Source organism: Spodoptera frugiperda, chromosome 14, assembly GCF_023101765.2.
Source record: "Spodoptera frugiperda isolate SF20-4 chromosome 14, AGI-APGP_CSIRO_Sfru_2.0, whole genome shotgun sequence".
NCBI classification, from domain to species: Eukaryota; Metazoa; Arthropoda; class Insecta; order Lepidoptera; family Noctuidae; genus Spodoptera; species Spodoptera frugiperda.
Genome location: NC_064225.1, coordinates 10026523 through 10045520, shown reverse-complemented (window position 1 = coordinate 10045520; position 18998 = coordinate 10026523). Strand labels below are relative to the sequence as shown.

The 18998-nt window shown below is 35.6% G+C and overlaps 2 protein-coding genes across 8 annotated transcripts in view; one reads left to right on the top strand and one right to left on the bottom strand.

Annotated features, from left to right (window-relative positions):
- Positions 1–7616, top strand: part of LOC118279352 (uncharacterized) — a 49283-nt gene extending 41667 nt beyond the window's left edge. For all 3 annotated transcript variants that reach the window (XM_035599023.2, XM_035599022.2, XM_035599024.2), the window contains 2 exons: positions 4207–4369; positions 4767–7616. In XM_035599023.2, the coding sequence (XP_035454916.1) occupies positions 4207–4369; positions 4767–5828 (1225 nt within the window). In that variant the 3' untranslated portion in view covers positions 5829–7616. The remainder of the gene's footprint in view (positions 1–4206; positions 4370–4766) is intronic.
- A 4688-nt stretch (positions 7617–12304) lies between these two features.
- Positions 12305–18998, bottom strand: part of LOC118279390 (uncharacterized) — a 201908-nt gene continuing 195214 nt past the window's right edge. For all 5 annotated transcript variants that reach the window (XM_050698322.1, XM_050698325.1, XM_050698326.1 and 2 more), the window contains 9 exons: positions 18132–18185; positions 17248–17349; positions 16195–16266; positions 15599–15716; positions 15098–15193; positions 14603–14727; positions 13944–14105; positions 13192–13329; positions 12305–12760 (listed from right to left, as the gene is read on the bottom strand). In XM_050698322.1, the coding sequence (XP_050554279.1) occupies positions 12590–12760; positions 13192–13329; positions 13944–14105; positions 14603–14727; positions 15098–15193; positions 15599–15716; positions 16195–16266; positions 17248–17349; positions 18132–18185 (1038 nt within the window). In that variant the 3' untranslated portion in view covers positions 12305–12589. The remainder of the gene's footprint in view (positions 12761–13191; positions 13330–13943; positions 14106–14602; positions 14728–15097; positions 15194–15598; positions 15717–16194; positions 16267–17247; positions 17350–18131; positions 18186–18998) is intronic.

Sequence of the window (18998 nt, the reverse complement as noted above, 5' to 3'; positions counted from 1 at the left end):
TATGTTTTGGGTGGGATTTCATTTATTTTTGTAAGGTTTATTTTCTTTTTTTCTAATTTAACTTTACTTTAACTAAATACAAACCTTCGTAACGAATTTTAGGTCGGTACGACCATTGGAAGATATAGATAATTTTTTTGTTTTAGTTTCTTAGGGGTATGAATTTACACCTTCATTATTTTTAAAACCGACTCACACTTGGCCATTTTCAGATTTTTTCCTTTACCTTGACCTAAAGACCTACCTCCATGCCAAATTTCAAGTCAATACGACCATTGGAAGTGGTCTAGGTTTTTGATGAGTGAGTCAGTCAGTGAGTGTATAGTAAAAATAGCGATTTTCTGACGTCAATATCTCAAGACCTACAATAGGTACATTAATGAAATTTTGTATTTTAGACAAGTAAGTAGATCTCGACAGATACTAGAAATTTCATATGCGTAGATAAAATAGATTTTGAGTTATAGGTGGGTCGAACTTGGCCCGAAATGGTTCGTGTAATATAACCCACGGCCGGTGTGTCGGTTTTTTTGCTCGAACTTGGCGGACACACTGCCGTGTGTCTAGATTAACCAAGTAATAAATAATAATAATTTACAATACACGAGAACTCTTATTAGAGACATAATAATATTTATAACTACATCATGATTACAAGAATAATTTTATTTGAATTACTAATATTAATAGTTAGATCGTAAAGTCACATTGAATTATTACTATTAGCCTTAATAAAATAACTAATAATACTAAATACTGACAATTTATTTACAAGGTTCTGTAACTTAAATATAATTTTACATCTTTATACATAGGACGGGTAGGATGAAATGCTTTATCAATATAACAATGGCTGTTTTTACCAACTACCCCTAAATCATCTCTTAATTAAGAGTTACTTAGCGTTAGGGAGCACTCAAAACAACATCTTACCTGTACTGTTAGGTGTCACTTATACGTTAGTGAAAATGAAATGTCGTTAAGTATCACATAGTTAAAATTTAAGAGAGATTGGTGAAAAACGAAACGTGCGTCGTCAGTATTAAATTAACTAAAAATCTCGGTTTATTCATGTAAATTTATATTAAGAAAAACTCTACTAGTTTCAAGTCGCAGTTGGACTCCGTGTTTTTTGAGAGGGGAAAATCATCCAACTTCTCCCGATTTGAGTGAAACAAGAGAGAGTATCAGACTCTTACTAACTAAAAACCACCCTACTCCTACTCCTGCTTTGGAGCCGGAGCCCCGGTAACCTGTTACGTTGTCCGCAGCTCCGAATCGGGTATCAGCGCTTCTGGGTCCCATCTGTAATAGTCTGATGGCTTTTTGACGTGCGCACGGAATGCATTACGCCCTACGCACAGGTTTGGTTCTAGTCGGGCGGCGAGCTAACCTACACTGCTGCTGCTAAGCTACATACTTAAGTATTACCCGTCAAAACACTTATGGAGCCTAAGTCACACAGTAATAAATCAGTTAAAAGCTAGAATCACGTGGAAGACTATAAAACATAATTGACATACAACATGACAATATTCTGTGTAACTGTATGATATCATCAATCAGTGCCATTTTATATTTTCTTAATTGACTGGTAACACAACACCCATAAAATTAATGTATACAGTATCTCTAATCACAGACAATTCTAAATATATTCATCATTTATTTCACCTTCGTCTAAAATTATATTTTTAAATGCTACTTAAAAAGAAGAAGGATATAATTCTTTGCATACTTAGGAAAACAGAATCAAAACATAATATTAACAGCCTATAAGACCCGACGCCTCGTCATCCCTAAGAACGTTGCAGTATGTCAAAGCATAATTTCCGACAGTGTTCCGATCCTGGGGGCCTACTCTAATTCAAAGAAAAACGAAGTTTCGTCCGGAACTTCGCAGATTGCATATTATAATTGTATTTATTGCGAACTTTCGTGAACAAAAATAAACGAATAAAATGAAGATAAATAAAGAGGTTTTGATATGAAATTAAAAATAAAACGTTATTTCAAGTAATTCTATTAGTAAATCAATAAAACCTACAGCCGAAAATTAAACGAAACTTCGGATTTGAGAACCGGAGTAGGCCCCCTGTTCTTTGCCGATGCCGGTAATGGGCGCCGGGCCTAAGTGATCATAGCTGACCTAAGGCCTCTTCTCACACGAAGAAGGTTTAATTTGTCAGCTATATCGGACACGGAGACCGCCGCCGTTGAGGACTACTCACACAGAACAGAATTAAATGCTAATTCAGTCTCTAGTCATAAGTTATCCTACTCTTATCTTTCCAATGAGACATCTACATTACCTACTATTATTAATTGACGCTGGAGTCCACATATTATTATATTATTTTCCTGTATAAATGCTGAGTGCAGTAATTTGCACCATAATGTTATATTGACTAAGTTGTTATTTGCATATCTTTTACTGTGTTCTTATATTGTTAGGAAAGGCTTTGTATTAATATTGTTTAAGTGTTTGTTATTATTCAGCAATGTCTCATTGGTTCAATATTAGGGCTGATGTTAGTCCTTGTTCGCAAATACTGTTGAGATTAGATTTCAGGTTCAATTCATTACTTGAACAAAGCATGATTAAGTTTATGATTATGGAGTCTAGTATTATGTATGATTTGCTAACATCTTACGAATACTGCTCACTTCTTACGAATATTTTCAAGTGTTTTTCCAAATTGAAGAACAGACCATGTCAAGAATAAATTCTATAGGTACGTCTTTTTCTTTTCCTCAGAACTTCTTATTCGATATATATAAAAGGTTTATCAAGTGTATTAATTTGTTAATTATAAATTAATGTCTAATTAACTGAATACCTGTGTATAAAATTAACGGTTGACGCAATTAAAATAGTTTTACCATGAATAATAATACCTACTAATTAAAATTTATATTTAATTATCCTATTTCCTATCTCTGGTAGGTACTTCCTATGTTCTTTAAATAACATTAGATACGCCTATATACATTCTTATAAAGCTAAATAACAAAAATATACTTTGGTGGTAGAGCGATCGTTACCGACGAAAGAGTCGATTCAATTCCCATGTCAAACTATTCTTTTTTTTTCTGGCTGCCGTGTAACGAATAGCTCACTCATACAACGAAACACAACGCAAGCGTTGTTTCACGTGCGAGGCCGTGGTATCACTCCGGTCGAGCCGGCCTATTCGTGCCGAAGCATGGCTCTTCCACACTTAAAATGTGTATTAAGTAAATTTTAATATTTAGATCCTCTACCTTTAATAAAAAAGACGTGACTTTAGTAGTTTAGAAAACAAAACACAGTAATGATACATTGTAGCATTTCTCTGTTATTACGAGTAGTACCTAAATAATATAACATTTGTCATAGTTATGTTACAACAGACGATATTATTATAATGTGTAACATATCTCATGTGTTACACATGGCAACCTTGAAGGAAATGTTTATTGTTGCCATTACCACAAAGTAAACAATACAAACACTATTACTGTATGTATAGAAGATGTCGTGAGAGTAACATATACTATAGGATTCTATGTAGCAACGTATTTACCTTCAAGGGTAAACTGAAACTGTAAAGGACACATTTAACTAGCAGTGCTATAACCCAGCAATTAATTAGTCATTTAAATTTGAACTTTAAAATGTATGTCGTATGGTATATTTCATAAGTCTCTTGAGATGTAATTGACGCGCCCAAGCGCTTGAAGCGCGCGGGCAATGTGCTTACTGCTCGCTGACAGCGAGCCGCCCACCAGGTGCAAGACAATTTTATTATCGTTGCTTGCAGCTAGCAGTCGGCGCGCCGTAAGCACTCTAGCAGCTAGCGGAAGCCACAATTGTGCCGTGCTTGTTATTTGTGTTTTAATTTTAATACCTACTTATAACTGAGAGCTCCAAAAATGATTGAGCTCCATAAAACATTAGCCATTCTTCATTATTAATCTTAGGCTGGTAATATGTAGTTTGTTTATCGTCCTGAACTCAAATACAAAACTTATCCTTCCTGGTTGCATTTGATAACTAAAACTGAAGCAAGGGCACGGTCATTGTTTAACAAAAAATCAGTACATATGTTTTTCAATCACAAAAAGAACTTTAACACCACTGAATAATACAAACAACTTTCCATCCCACACAAAAGTTCCCACAAATACAACACAATACTAAACCACCCAACCTCCCACTTCCAGACTAGACGAGGACGCCCCCCACACAAACGGGTACGTGAACAACGGCGCCAGCGTGGAGAGCGTGGTGACGGAGCAGCCGGTGAACAACAACCATCTGCCGCCGCGAGCCATCGTCGGACGGGAGGTCAACGAGCTGCCGCTGCATGCTGATAAACTTTATGAGGTAGGGTATAGAGTTCAAATTAGAACTTCATACAGCTTCTTAAAAATACTACAAATTTTGTAGTTTAATAGGAAATGAGGATCCAGAGATTCTTTTCTAATTTGCGGTATCGCAGCTTCTCATTCATTCATTGGTTTACAGACGAATTTATTTTACGGAGCCTTAAACATAGATCTTATTCTCATACCACCGTACTCAGAGTCATTCGGTAATGGCTCACTTAACCCGAATCTTACGCAAGCGTTGTTTTCGGAATAAAATCGGTTTTCTAAGTGAATGGTTTAAGGAATCATTCGTGCCGAATCATGTCTCTTCCGCACCTAAAATCTTGTCATAATCTCAAGATTAATAGACGTTAATGGATATGTTAGTAACCAGTTTGTTTCTATTCTTCCAGGTGTTCTCAAAATCTCTAATATTTAGAGACGATCACGAGCTGAAGGATAAAACAGAAAGCACAAACTCCCTCGATGAGTTGGAGACTAAATCAGAACCTGACTACCTATCCGACAGACCGAACAGAACCAAAGTGTACTTCGAAGATGAAATCAACTCCCCAGTCACTGACTTCGAGATCATGTTCAAAGATGAGTTGCTGGCCAACCACAACATGTTCAAGATTGAAGAAGAAGAGGAGAGTGACACACAGAGCCAGGACACAGAAGAAGGATTGACAATGAAAGACAGTATTGTAGCAGTTAAGAAACAGGACGTTATCAAACCCAGTACTATTACTATTAAGGATGAAACTAAGATCACAACACTGAACCCAATATACCAGTACGATCCAGTATCTTCTATGGTATTACCATCAGCTTTCTCCTTACCACGAGTGGAGAGTGTCAAAGGTATTTTAAGATTAAGAGGAGACAATGAATTCCCAAGAAGTAACAGCTCCAAGAATTTGGAAAGAGTCGACAGTAGCAGCAAGCTGACTAGGTCCATCAGCAGGGTCGATAGTTTGAAGAACATAGATCCTAATAAATTGAATAAGGTATTGTCGAGGGTGCCACAGAGGAGTGCTTCGTTCTTGAATATCCCTGAGCACCTAGCACCAGAGAAACCGCCTCTAGTAAAGAGTAAATCCATGGTAGGTGTGATGTCTGCTACAGAAGAATTGAAACTGAGTCAGTTGCCTGACACTCCGATAATAAGGAGTAACAATTTGCCAAGGTTCTTCGCTGATACTCCGCCTCCTCCAGAATATAAGGGGGAAACCAGTTTGCAGAGTATTAAGCAGCAATCAGCTCTAATGTACCAGGAAGATTTTAGCATGCCGAGGTACTATGGGACTGTGTCAAAGTCGACGGAACAATTGTCGGTACATGAGAGCAAATCGATGCCAGACTTAAGGAACCCGACCACCAATTCTTCTGGCAGGGTTAGCAAGAGACTCGTCAAACTGCGAAGTAGATTAAAGCCGTTAGTTATAAAGAAGAATTCTAATGAGAGATTGTGAATTCGATTCACTGATAGTGCCTTTGTAAGATAGTATTTTGTAAAAATCTTTTTTTGGAAAGATGTCCAAGCAGTTATGACTTTTTAAAGAATAATTTTTGTGACATCAACCCTGTAATTATGTTCGAACAAAATGTGACTTTAAAATTGATTATAAGTATTAAAGATATGAATTAAAGTATTTTGCTCAAAGTGATCACAATTAACTGTTATTTTATAGGGACATACAGTATTTAAATATAATAGCAACCCAAACTGTCAAAATACGTTAAACTTCAATCAATTTATAACTTTATTGTATTGCAAGTAAAGTTAAAAATCCCTAAAAGCTGTTTGTACGTACTTATAATAGAGCAGGAAAAACTATATTTTTCTTGTTTCAAACTTATTCATTTAAATATTAATTTATATTTTAATTTTAACTTTAACGTACCAGTGACTTGTTATAAACTTATAATTTAAATATAAGTAAGCAAATTACCAAAATACCTAAATCTATTTTAAGTATAGCTCAGAACGATTTGTGATTTTAATATAAATTTTAGTGTGTTTATAAGTAAACTATAAATTATAAGTTATAATTATAAATTATCATCCTACCTATTGTTGTAAGTACTTAATTATTATTGTCTAGTCATTGCATCACATTAAAATGGCGGCACACATCGAAGCAAATAAAAAAGTATTTTAAAGTTAAAAAAGTAATAAACATTGATAAGTAACATTTTGAGTTTAAGAATGTGTTTCTTAAAATGGAACAATATCTGTATGTATTATTCTTTTATTTCCTTTGTCACAAATTCATGCATTTTTGGTTGCATAATTGCATATACATAATAGGATAGTTTCCAAAGTCAAAAACCACTAATTTTGACATTTCAGTACAGTAAAATATCCCAAAATTATGGTACTTTCATTCCTTAATTTTACGATATACTTAATTTTTATACTTTTATTCATTAATTTGACGATATACTTTTTTTTTATTATCTAGCAAATTTTTGAGACAAAATTATGCTATTTGCCGCAAACTTACCTATTTATGATATTATACGTAGGGACATTTCAATGCAAGTATTAAAATTGACTAGTTGGAAACTACAACATAAAATAAAATATTATTAAATTGCACCACTTGACTTCATAAATGGTGTTATCGAAACATATTATATGTAATTTAATAATTATTCCTTAATTTATTTTTTAACATATAACTTGATAATAAATGTTACACCTGTATTATTCTGAATTAAAATCTAATATATAAAATTCTCGTGTCACAGTTTCCGTTGCCATCTCCTCCGAAACGGCTTGATCGATTTTGATGAAATTTTTGTGCTTATCCGGTATCTATGAGAATCGGCCAACATCTATTTTTCATCCCCCTAAATGTTAGGGGTAGTACAACCATATTTTTTTTAATTTTCGCTGATGAAGTCGCGGGCAGAAGCTAGTATTATATGTATATAATTTAATAATTATTCCTTAATTTATTTTTTAACATATAACTTGATAATAAATATTATATGTGTACTTATATTCTGGATTAAAATAATATATATTAATAAATGATTTATAAGTACTTAATTTTATACATACCTACATTATATACGTCGTGTGTGCCGCTTCAAACGTAGATTGTCGAACAAAGCAACTGAGATCTGCATAATATTCATTTGTTTAAACTATTTACTTAATAAATACATAACCTTGTACATACATACATACATACTGTTTATTGTTACATGTTGATGTTCCCAAATATACGTAAAGAAAATAATTATTGTGATCGATGTTTTTATTTCTACCTTTATAATATAAACCTACACTATTATATTAAAAAGTTATTAAGAGTGCTTTTCTACCAGATATGTGCTATGTGGCTAAACATAGCTTAACTAAGCCCGTTTCCACCGGTGCTAAGCTATGTGTACTAATGAATATGATTAGTGGAAGCCAAATGCATCCACAGCAACGTAACAAAACATTTCTGGTGGAAAAGCATCCTAATGGTGTACCTTTGTGGTGTAAATATTATCAATTTATCCATTCGTATGAAATGAAATACACTCTATGGAATATTTTACTATTATCCTACATTATTATTAAGGCCACTATTATTACATTATTATTAAGGCGATAGGCGACGCGTCAAAATCTTACTAAATAAAAACCACTCGGTTCCTACTCCTGCTTTTCAAGCCGGAGTCCCGGTAACGGTAGGTAGGTAGTTATACTGGCTAAAACTGACATTTTACCAAATTTATAGTTAAAGAAAAAGGACCAATAAGTAGTAAGAAATAAAACAATCATTAAAAAAGCGCACGTTTTATTACAGTAGGTATCACTATCACATACATATCAGTTTAATTCATAGTTTAGGTAAACTCCAACATTTAAACATTGTCCAATTCTTACACCTACGCTAGAGCGCCTCTAGTCAACTGAAACTATACTAATATACACCTAAACTTCATTACAATAGAGTTTAAAATTACTTTATCAAGGCGAATCTTAGACGACAGGGAAAAAAGATACAACTAGGTAAGTACTGAAAGGAGTTAGTTACATTATTCTATATTTAAATCATTTACATTAATTGTAAGGAGTTTATATTTATAATAATGAAGATCACAAATTTCTACTTAATGTCTAAGGGAATAGAATACTATTTAGTTTGTTTTATAAATAGCATAACGATAGGCTTCTCAATGTTCTTATTGTAATTTGAAACTTATTATTTTCTTCGTAGAGTTCAATATTAGAACATCAAGAAACCTTTATTAAAATTAATTTCACAAAAAGGAGATTTCTTTTCTATTCGCATAAAAAATATTTAAAACTTCAAATAGTCATATTACTAAATTATTCAATGTTGAATAAATTAAGCCATTTTGAAATCACTACAAAAATATAATATTGTGTATAAAATTCGACATATATTTTATTAAAAAATTAAACTAATATTCTTTAAGTTGGTTTAAAAATATATAATAATTGTTATATTATATGCTATTTATACAAGATTCAGCTAAAAGTGAGGCCGTACTACAAAAACCTAAAACCTGAATACTAAAACGCCACTCAATTTTAAAGATATTCATTGAAATGTATCTTTTGTCTTAGGAATGACTTAAAATCGAAGCGTTTCGGTATTCAGGCATAAAAATAGCTTTAATACTTAACGATTAAAAAGACAAGTTCGATAACCATTGCTTGTTAGGTACAAGAAACAACAAAGTCTTCTGGTTGTTAAAGTGTAATGTACTACAAACTCGTATTTTAATCGCTACGCACCAAAACTGCAATGAAAAATCGACTAAGTATGTATAATAATAGGCTAATAAGTATTATTTTTTTCTAAATAATTGTAATAATTTTATTAAAAAGGGAAAAGACTTTATACACTTTACAACGTTTTAGAATTATGCTACGCAATCCATTTATTTTTATTTAAATGCATTATTTTAAATTTTAATTTTATTATAAAAAATGTCGCAAGGTTGCATTTTTTTCATAAATATTTTTTTATATATTATATGTATAATATAATAATTAGCTATATCAGCGAAGTACGAAGTTACGAGTAGTATTATACAAGGTAAAGCTGTGAACACCGTCGTATTAATTTATAATTTATAATAACAATTTATAAATTTATATATATAACTTATAATTACCTAATTATTTAAACAACAGACGTAATTATTGGTTTTCTCATTAGTTATATAATTTTACGCTCTTTTTAGACGGTGTTCGAAATCTTATACATTTTGTTGAAATGTATATTATAACTCAAATAATTATACATTTAAATAAATAATTATACAATTTGTTGTATAATATACATTTCAACTTTGAGTTAGTAAATAACTTTATATTTATTTTATTTGAATAATTATAATTTTTCGTTGGATATAAGACAAGACGATTAAAAAAAGAAAATCATTTTTGCTTTTGATAATAGTAATAGTCATAGACCATTCTAAAAAAAAGAAGAAAATACAATTACAAATACGATACATTTAAAAAAAACGTACAATTCATTATTAAAAATTTAAAAATAAATTTTACATACATAAATGTCATGTCAACATTCTCAGCTTTTAAATTTTTTTTTTATAATTGACAATATATTAATTAGTCGTTTACTTGTAAATGATTCAAATATTTATATTAATGTCAATGTCCTGTCTTCTATCCGACGAGTTTTTGAGCCCTTGTCACAAATCGTCGTTATGTTTAAATTATAATTTGACAGTTATGTTTTTTATGTTATATTCCGGTAAACGAGCAGACGGATCCCCTGATGGTTAGCAATTTCCGCCGCCCATGGGCACTCCAAAACAACAGAGGCGTTACAAGTGCGTTGCCAGCATTTTGGGTGTTAGGAATTTAAGGGTTGTTGGGGAATCGGGGATTGGGAAAGAGATTAATTGGGCCTCCGGTAACCTCACCCACACAACGAAACCCAACACACGCGTTGTTTGACGTCGGTTTCCTGTGTTACCGTTAAATTATAAATAAATTAACGTAAATTAAAACTTGCAAGAAACCTTTTAAGGTTTAAATTTGTGAAATTACTAAATGCGTAATTTGTTGTGGTGTGGAGCAATCCAATTATAAAACACGGCGAGTTACGCAAGCATAATTATAGCCTATGAATAAGAAAAGACCGGATCTTAGAGATCTTTCTTAGGGAACTTTACTCTCTGTTCCCTAAATAGTTATACCAAAGTGCCATTGTGACAAGAGCTCAGTGCTAAGTGCGAATACCTAAGTAGTACTAACTGGTACTTAAAGTACTATAAAGGAGTCTAGCTTCTAGCGACGGTACTGGAGAAGCCTATACTAAAAGGCAACTTAGACATTACGTAGGTACGACTAGATTTAATGTACTTTCACTATAATTACTATAAACTGTTCATAGTTTCTGATGTGTTCAAATTTAGAAATTATTGCAATATCTGGCACCTATTTTTTAGTCTATTTCGGTTTATGAAAAATAAAACATCAAATGCTTTAAAAAAATCGCAATTTTCGTAAAAAATATATAGAAGAAATGCAAACTTAATGAATAAATTGCAAAATATCATAATTATAACAGCTGTATAATTAAAAATATATTTAAATAAATAATTATACAATTTGACAACTGTATGTACTTAGTATTTAGTGAATTAATATGAGATGTATAATATAATTAATTCACTATTATATGTATAAGTATAAACTACAAACTACCTTTGTTGTACTGAATTAAGGTGTATTTAAAATCCGCAAAATATCTAAAATACTGAGGCGTTGACTAAGCTATAAATCATGGGTTTTATCGGCCTTAGTAAATAAAATCTAAATCTCAAAAAATCTTAGACTTAACCAAAACTAATATTTAAAAATTATATAAATGGCAAAATATTATTGATCTTACAATTTACTGACGGACTTAACTTTTTACATTTAATTTAAATTAAATTTAAATTGTTCTTCGTCTTCATAGTTTAAAATCGTGTGTCTCACACAAAATGGCGCCCGAACTCAAAATGGCCGACATGATGACATTTATAAAGACTTCATAAATTACTCACATAAAAATAAAATGTAGAAAAAAAAGTATAATTTGATTTACAACAGCAATTTAAGTATTTTAAAAGCAACAAAAGATTGATATTTACCAATTGAAACTAACATATTTTGTGGTCCTTAGTGCATACGAATTTTTCGTCAATAAAATAAAAATAAATTGTTCGGTATATGAGTGAGGTAATTTATTGTCTAATCACTTGTCAACACTCGATGTTAACTACGGAATAATTAGGTAAGTATTATAATATTTGGCCTAGAATTAATTCTAATTTAGTTTTCGAGTAGTAAGCAGATCTAATTACCTATTTTCATGGTAGGTATTATTTCTTAAGGCTTACTTGTTGCTTACTTGTCGTAAGAAAGGACCAGTTTTCAATTTGGTCCTTTGAGACCAAAATGGATAGGGTAAATACGCCTGTTAACGTCCATTTTACGAAACGCCCTTTAAAATTTCCAGATAATAAGAAAACTACCACCATTATTAGTAGTTAGTATAAATATCATGATGGTTTCAGTAACTTACATTCATGGGAATACGTAAAATGGACGTAAATTGATGGATGGACGCGAAAGGCGAACTTACCCTACGTCACTGTTTATTATAAGGCGTCTTAGAGTGATAGGTATTCAGATCTGCAAACTAACGAATCTACCATAGACTTACACTAGTTTTGGTGTCACAGTCTACAAAAATCTAGAAATGCATTGGAGTTTTACCTTTAAAAATAATTGCATTATATTTTCTACTCTTCTGCTACATTCTTTAATGCTTCACGTGTAAAGAAATAGTGACTTAATCCTGGTATATAAAAATATCGTTTACTTTCCAGTTAATAGATTTCTTGCATGGCGTCATTATATTGTACAGCGTTCATATCTCTATTTGAAAACCTTGGTTTGTATTTCTGTCAGCACTGAAGACTGTTCTTTAGTAATTACAGCTTGAAAAATCATCAACGGCATTGAGGCGACTCAAGTCATATTTAGGAACATTCAAGATCTATACTCTCACACTTATCAGTCCTTAGATTCACAACTTCAGAACAGAATCTTAACCATCTCTCAAAACATCTTCATATCCATTCTTGGATACTCATTCCATGACAATCTTCAACAGAATCTGGTCCTTCGATCCAAAACGGTGACACCAAAACTGGTCACACAGAGTCTATAGAATTACCTAACTGTCTTGAACCGCTTGACCTTGATGGTGGCTTTATTCCCGCAGAGCTTGAGGACAGCTGCAACTCCTAGAAGGTCGGCAGAGGATACGTCCTTACCGTCCACTGCTATGATGAAGTCTCCGCGCTGGATCCGACCGTCTAACTCTGCTGGGGTACCGGGCAACTGGAAGATAGAATAGATAATGTTAAAATGGGTAAAAGTCGGTTTGGTTAAATAGACATTAAAAAGTCCTCCAAACAAAACTAGGGATAAAAGGGCGACCTGCGGACTACCTAGCGGGTTTACCGGGGCTCCGACTCGAAAAGCAGAAGTAGGAACGGGGTGGTTTTTAGTCAGTAAGAGTCTCCCTCTCGCCTCGCCCAATGCGGGAGAAGGCACTGGATTATTTTCCCGCTTCAAAAAAAGGGATATAAGGACAAGAAGAATCACCATCAATGAGTCTATTGCTGGATTGTACCAAAGACGGATTCCCAAAAAGTCCAATTCAGCAAGCGAGTGGGCGATTTAGGAGGATCAGATTTATCAGATATCGTTGCTCTCTTAAATAAGTAGCCCCTTAGTCGATTCTGAAAACATCCACGGTAGATACTCACTAGTTGTCCCAGATACACGCCGGGCGCCTGTACGGGTGCCACACAGGTGAGTCCCAGCGCCTTCCCTGCCTTGCGCGTGAGGTCTATCTCCACCTCCTCGTACTTCAGCGGCTCTTGTCGGTGGACTGTCATTTTTAGCTGGAAATGTAAGGAAAGAGGAATTAAAGTGGTGCTGATGGAAGAGAATGGAATATGATACCGATTTTATAGAACTTGAGAATCTAAGACTCGACATGACTAGATAATGCATAGACCATCGGCCTCACAGAAAATCGCCGTGAAGCAATGCTTGCGTTGTGTGAGCGAGGTTACCGGACGCCAAATTATCTCCCGTTCCCAATCCTCGATTCCCCAACCACCCTTAAATTCCTAACTCCCAAAAGGCCGGCAACGTACTTGTAACGCCTCTGGTGTTTCGGGTGTCAATGGGCGACGGTGATTGCTTACCATCAGGTAAGTGTGGGAGAGCCATGCTTCGGCACGAATGGGCCGGCTCGACCGGATTGATACCACGGTCTCACAGAAAACCGACGTGAAACAACGCTTGCGTTGTGTTTCGTTGTGTGAGTGAGGTTACCGGAGGCCCAATTCCCCCCTTCCCACTCTTCCCCATCCCCATTCCCGGTAACGCACTTGTAAAGCCTCTGGTGTTTCAAGTGTCCATGGGCGGCGGTGATTGCTTACCATCAGGTAAACCGTCTGCTCGTTTACCGGGGTTATCATAAATAAAAACCTATGTATAAAGATCATACCTTGGCAGTTTTCTGCTTGATGGTGAGACAGAGTCGTTCGTGCGCCATTTCCTTGGTGATGGCTACTCCATTGCACTCGAGGATCTGGTCTCCGACCTTCAGCCGCCCGTCCTTGGCGATCGCGCCGTTCTTGTATATGTCTAGGATGATCGCTGATGCTCCCTGGGAAATTAAAAATTGGTTTTAAATTAATAATATTCTTTCTAAGAAATATATTTATTCCTGATATTTTTCTGGCCAATTAATTTCTGTATTTTCCAAGTCCTGATTAAGATATTTTTAATTTCGTTTCCAGTAGTTAAATGTGGGAATGCCATCCTTGGGTATGAATAGGCCAGCTCGACTGGAGTGATACCACGGCCTCACAGAAAATCGAAGTGAAACAACGCTTGTTGAAAAAAATAACAACCCTCCTCAATCTTCCCAATCCCCGATTCCCCAACAATCCTTCAATTCTTAAACCCAAAAGGTCAGAAACACACTTGTAACGCCTCTGGTGTTTCGGACCTCCAAGGCCGACGGCGATTGCTTACCATGAGGTGGTCGTTTACCGGCATAAAAAACCGTTGAAATATCGTTCAAAAAAAGATAGCGCTCAATGAAATGCAAAGAAATACGGGAACTTAAGGTACTGTTGATGATGATGGGTAGCTACTCACATTGATCAAGGTATCGCTGCCCCCCAGTAGTAGCACGCCGAGCACCTCGTTAGCGGAGTTGATCTCTATCACCGTGTCCACGTTGGGGATTATTGGCGCTGTGGACGGGTCTGGTGGTGGCTCCACTGGAACGAACATATAAATGTGTGTAAGTTTAGATTTAGACGTATGTGTTTTCAAAGTTCATTTGGAGGGTTTTATTTAGCATACCCCTTGTTTGAATAAAGACTCACAAGGGTCCATATGGCCCACAGTGTACTAAAGAGTAATCCGACCTTCCTGACGACAGACCGATCTGATATTTGGTACATGCTCCTAGACTTAATGACCTTACAATAATAATCTTGTTGGTAAAAGAGAGCTCATTAAAAATAGCTGTTAGTTATTTTATGTCATTTATTACGGAAATCTTTCATCAAACATGTTCACTTTATGTTAAGGTTAATATATTATCATCATGCATGCCTTATAATAAAAGTGGTAGAAATGAATTACCTTTAACAGGTGAAGGTATGGGGCGCGGCGTGTGTGGTCGACTGGCATCGTTCTGCGCCGCACGACTCGCTGGACGGGACGCGCCACCTGGACCATCTGCAAATTTGGCAAATACAACCATTATTCTAGGAAGAATTCATAGGACAACTTCTTAGTTATAGTGACTAAATTAATATGAACCTTTCTCATATGTGAAAGCCATGTTTCAGAACGAATGGGCCGACTGCAGTGGTAGCATAGCGTCATAAAACGCCGGTGTAAAAACTGCCGTGTATCTAGAATAATTATGTTTATTAAGTGTAGAAGAATCATGCTTCCGCACGAATGACCCGGCTCGACCCTAGTGATACCACAGCTTCATAGAAATCCGGCGTGCAAAAACGCTTGCGATGTGTGAGTGACGTTACTTCCCTTCCTATTCTTCACAATCCCCGATTCCCTAACAAAACTTTCCTAGCCCTCAAAAGGCCGGTAACGGTGTCTAACCAAAACAATACTGACCACTAGGCGTTCCCGGTGTTGTAGCGGTGGCAGGCGACTCCTCTCCCGGCTCCTTGAGGTTCGGAGTACACACCGTGAGGACCACCACTCCCTCCGTCTGCTTTAACTTGGCAGCCGCCTGGAAAATGAGGTGGTGATTAGATTCTTGATGATCAGAAAGATGAGATCAAGTATGACGCAATTTTTTAAGTACCCTTAGTACGAGTTTGCTCTACGTTGAACGAAAACGAAACGAGAGCGCGTTCGGCGCTCTGATTGGCCGGCACGAATGGACCAACCAATCAGAAGGGCTACTCCGGTTCTCGAATGCGAAGTTTTGTTTAATCTTCGGCCGTAGGTTTTATTGATTTATTTAATATAAAAACCTATTTATTTATCTTCATTTCATTCGTTCATTTTGGTTCACCAAAGTTTGCAATAAATAGAATTACAGTATGCAATCTGCGAAGTTTTGGACGAAACTTCGTTTTTCGTTGAATTAGAGTAGGCCCCTAGTAGGGTCTCTTTGAGTGTAAGTAAAGCAAACTCATACTAAGGGTACTGACCCTTTTATCCCTAATGTATTTTGTGCGTGATAGTAAATGTAAATTACTTACAGCATCATAACTGCAGTTCAGCAAGGAGTCCCTATTCACAGCTAGCAGCATGTCTCCGATCTGAAGACCTCCCTGAAAAGAATACCATACAGCATATTAGCTCACTATAGGTAATAACTTACATAATAGAGTAGATAACTAATTTGTATTTTAATGTCCGTCTTGTAGATTATTTTTGTTTTCCTATGTGGGAGTTGATCCCGCCACACGTTGCACTATAGTTTGACAGGCAACCACTGCTCAAGAGCAAGAGCAACGTCACGCCATTTATTCCCGAAGGGGAAAGGCAGAGGTGCACATTATGGCACGTAAAGCCACTGTACAATGTGCACTCACTTTTCACAATTTATGTTGTAAGTCCCATGTAATAGGTGGTGAGCCTATTGCCATATACTGGGCACATTTCCAGACTCCGTGCTCAGAAATACTGATAAATTTTGTTATGGGAGTTGATTCCGCCACACGTTGCACTACAGTTTGCCAGGCAACTACTGCTCAAGCTATACCTAATACTGTATTATAAGTATAACCCAATACACCACCTGACCCGCGAATCGAATCCGAGACAATTACAAATAGACAGCTACAATTTAACAACGCCTGACCATCTATTCTATTTAACAATAGAAGTAATTAACAACGAGCACTCAGATTAATGGTCACTCATTACTCACACTTTAATTTAACTCAAATAGTTTATTTACCTCAAGTTTAGAACGATTATAGAACTATACTCAAGCGGAGATCTTTACTCAAACATTATTGGAAAGAGATGCACATATCTGTTGATCATATTTGCGTCTCTTTTTATTTATTTTTTAAATGGTGCCCCACACTAGGTTTTTCTCCTGTGTCGTGGGTGCGTTTATAGACATACAAGTTCACATATATGACACCCAAACCCGAAACAACAACATGTGGATTACACAAAAAGTTGCTAGAAAAGCTCAGTGTGGGAATCGAACCCGCTACACGTTGCACAGCAGCCAGTTGCCCAGCCACCGCAACCATGTGGTGCAGTCTTTGAACGTTAACGAACGTTTCTGAACTGACCTGTTCTGCAGCGCTGCCTTCCTGCAGGTCCGACACGAAGATACCGCGCCCGGCCTCCGTGTGACGACCCTCGATTATCATGATGCCCAGACCTGATGGACCCTGGAAAATACGTAAAGGAAATTAGATGAGATGTAAAAAATAGATTACAGATAGAAAGCACGTAATCTAACGCCTTACGTCATGCTCAATATCAAATTCCATACCCAAGAATTTTCATTAAAATGAAAACCCTAACAATATTTTGCTTAACTCGGGAATTGAACCCGAGATCTCTCGTTCAATTATTGAAAATCGTGCTGCTTAAGCGTAAGCGGTCATAATTTTGACTACAGAGGGCCTAGTACGTTTTCGTTTTACGTTTAAAGAAATCGAAGAGGTACCTCTGATTGGTTGGTTCATTCCTTAATTAGAGCAGGCCAATCAGAACGCCGATCGCGTTAACATTTCGATGTTATTAAACGTAGAACAAACTCGTACTAAACCTTATCACACCACTTTAATTAAAAAATGTATGAAAACATTTATCTTGTAAACCACTAAAGCACTGACATTATTTAAATAAATACAGATAACAAGTAAATCAAGTACATAGCACGTTTATCTTTGATACAATAATGTAAAGCCTTCGGATGGACACGAGATAACACATAACTCTATGTTTATGTATGTATGTGTGTATATAACACTATCTAAATTAAACATAGATAGTTCAAACAATTTAAACAAATGACTAGACAAAGCGTTGTAGTATAAAAAGAATCACGAGAAAAATATTATTCAAAAGTTTGCTTGCATAATATTTACAGAAGATGATAATTAATTGCCTCGTTAGCCGAGTGGTCACAAATGCGACTACCGGTAGTGGTTTCGGGTTTTCTTACCTTCTTGATGGTGATGTCTCTGACTCCTTTGTAGCCAGCGAACCGGTCCTCCGACTGAAACAATCAAAACACTAAGTTTAATAACAATCTCATAACTGTATAATTATTTTTATGGGGACAAATCAGCCAATGTTTTCTCTAACCTTGGATGAGGCGAGAGGGAATGTCAGACTCTTACTGACTAAGAACTACTCTGTTCCTACTCCTGCTTTCCGAGCCGGTGGCCCGGTAACCTGATAGGTAGTCCGCAGCTTCGGGTCGGGCATCAGTCTTACTGGGCCCCATCTGTAGTGGTCTGATGGCTCTATGTGCCATCTGATCATCGCACGGTTTTGGTTTTGTCGGGCGGTGAGCTACTCTTGCTTGCCGTCCGCAGACTTGTATTTACAGTGCCACAGTGCTATGCAGTAGAGGCTGCTTTAGTATTCTAGTTAAGTGAAACTGTTACCGTTTATCGTATATACAGCTGGTTGCAGTTTTAGAACACCTTAATATATCAAGAATTAAAACACTATATGAATGGTTCTTCATACTCGTAAAAGAAGCTGGTTATAACCAATCGTATCTACACATATCTATGTATAAAAATATAGGTTAGTCCGCACAGTTTCAGGTTCGCGATGTGTACATAAGGTGTTAACTGAACGTGCCGCTATTTGAACAGTTGCTTCCATTTACTTACACATATGTGTGTTTGTTATATATTTATCTATGTATCTACATGTAGATATCTTGGCTAGAACAATACGTGGAAGACCAAAGACAGAGTTATTTTTAAATCGGTGTATGATTAAGGTTCTGTTGTTGCACAAAATGTTATGATTAATATCATCAATAGCCCGTAACAATGTGATTTTAGCTGTATTG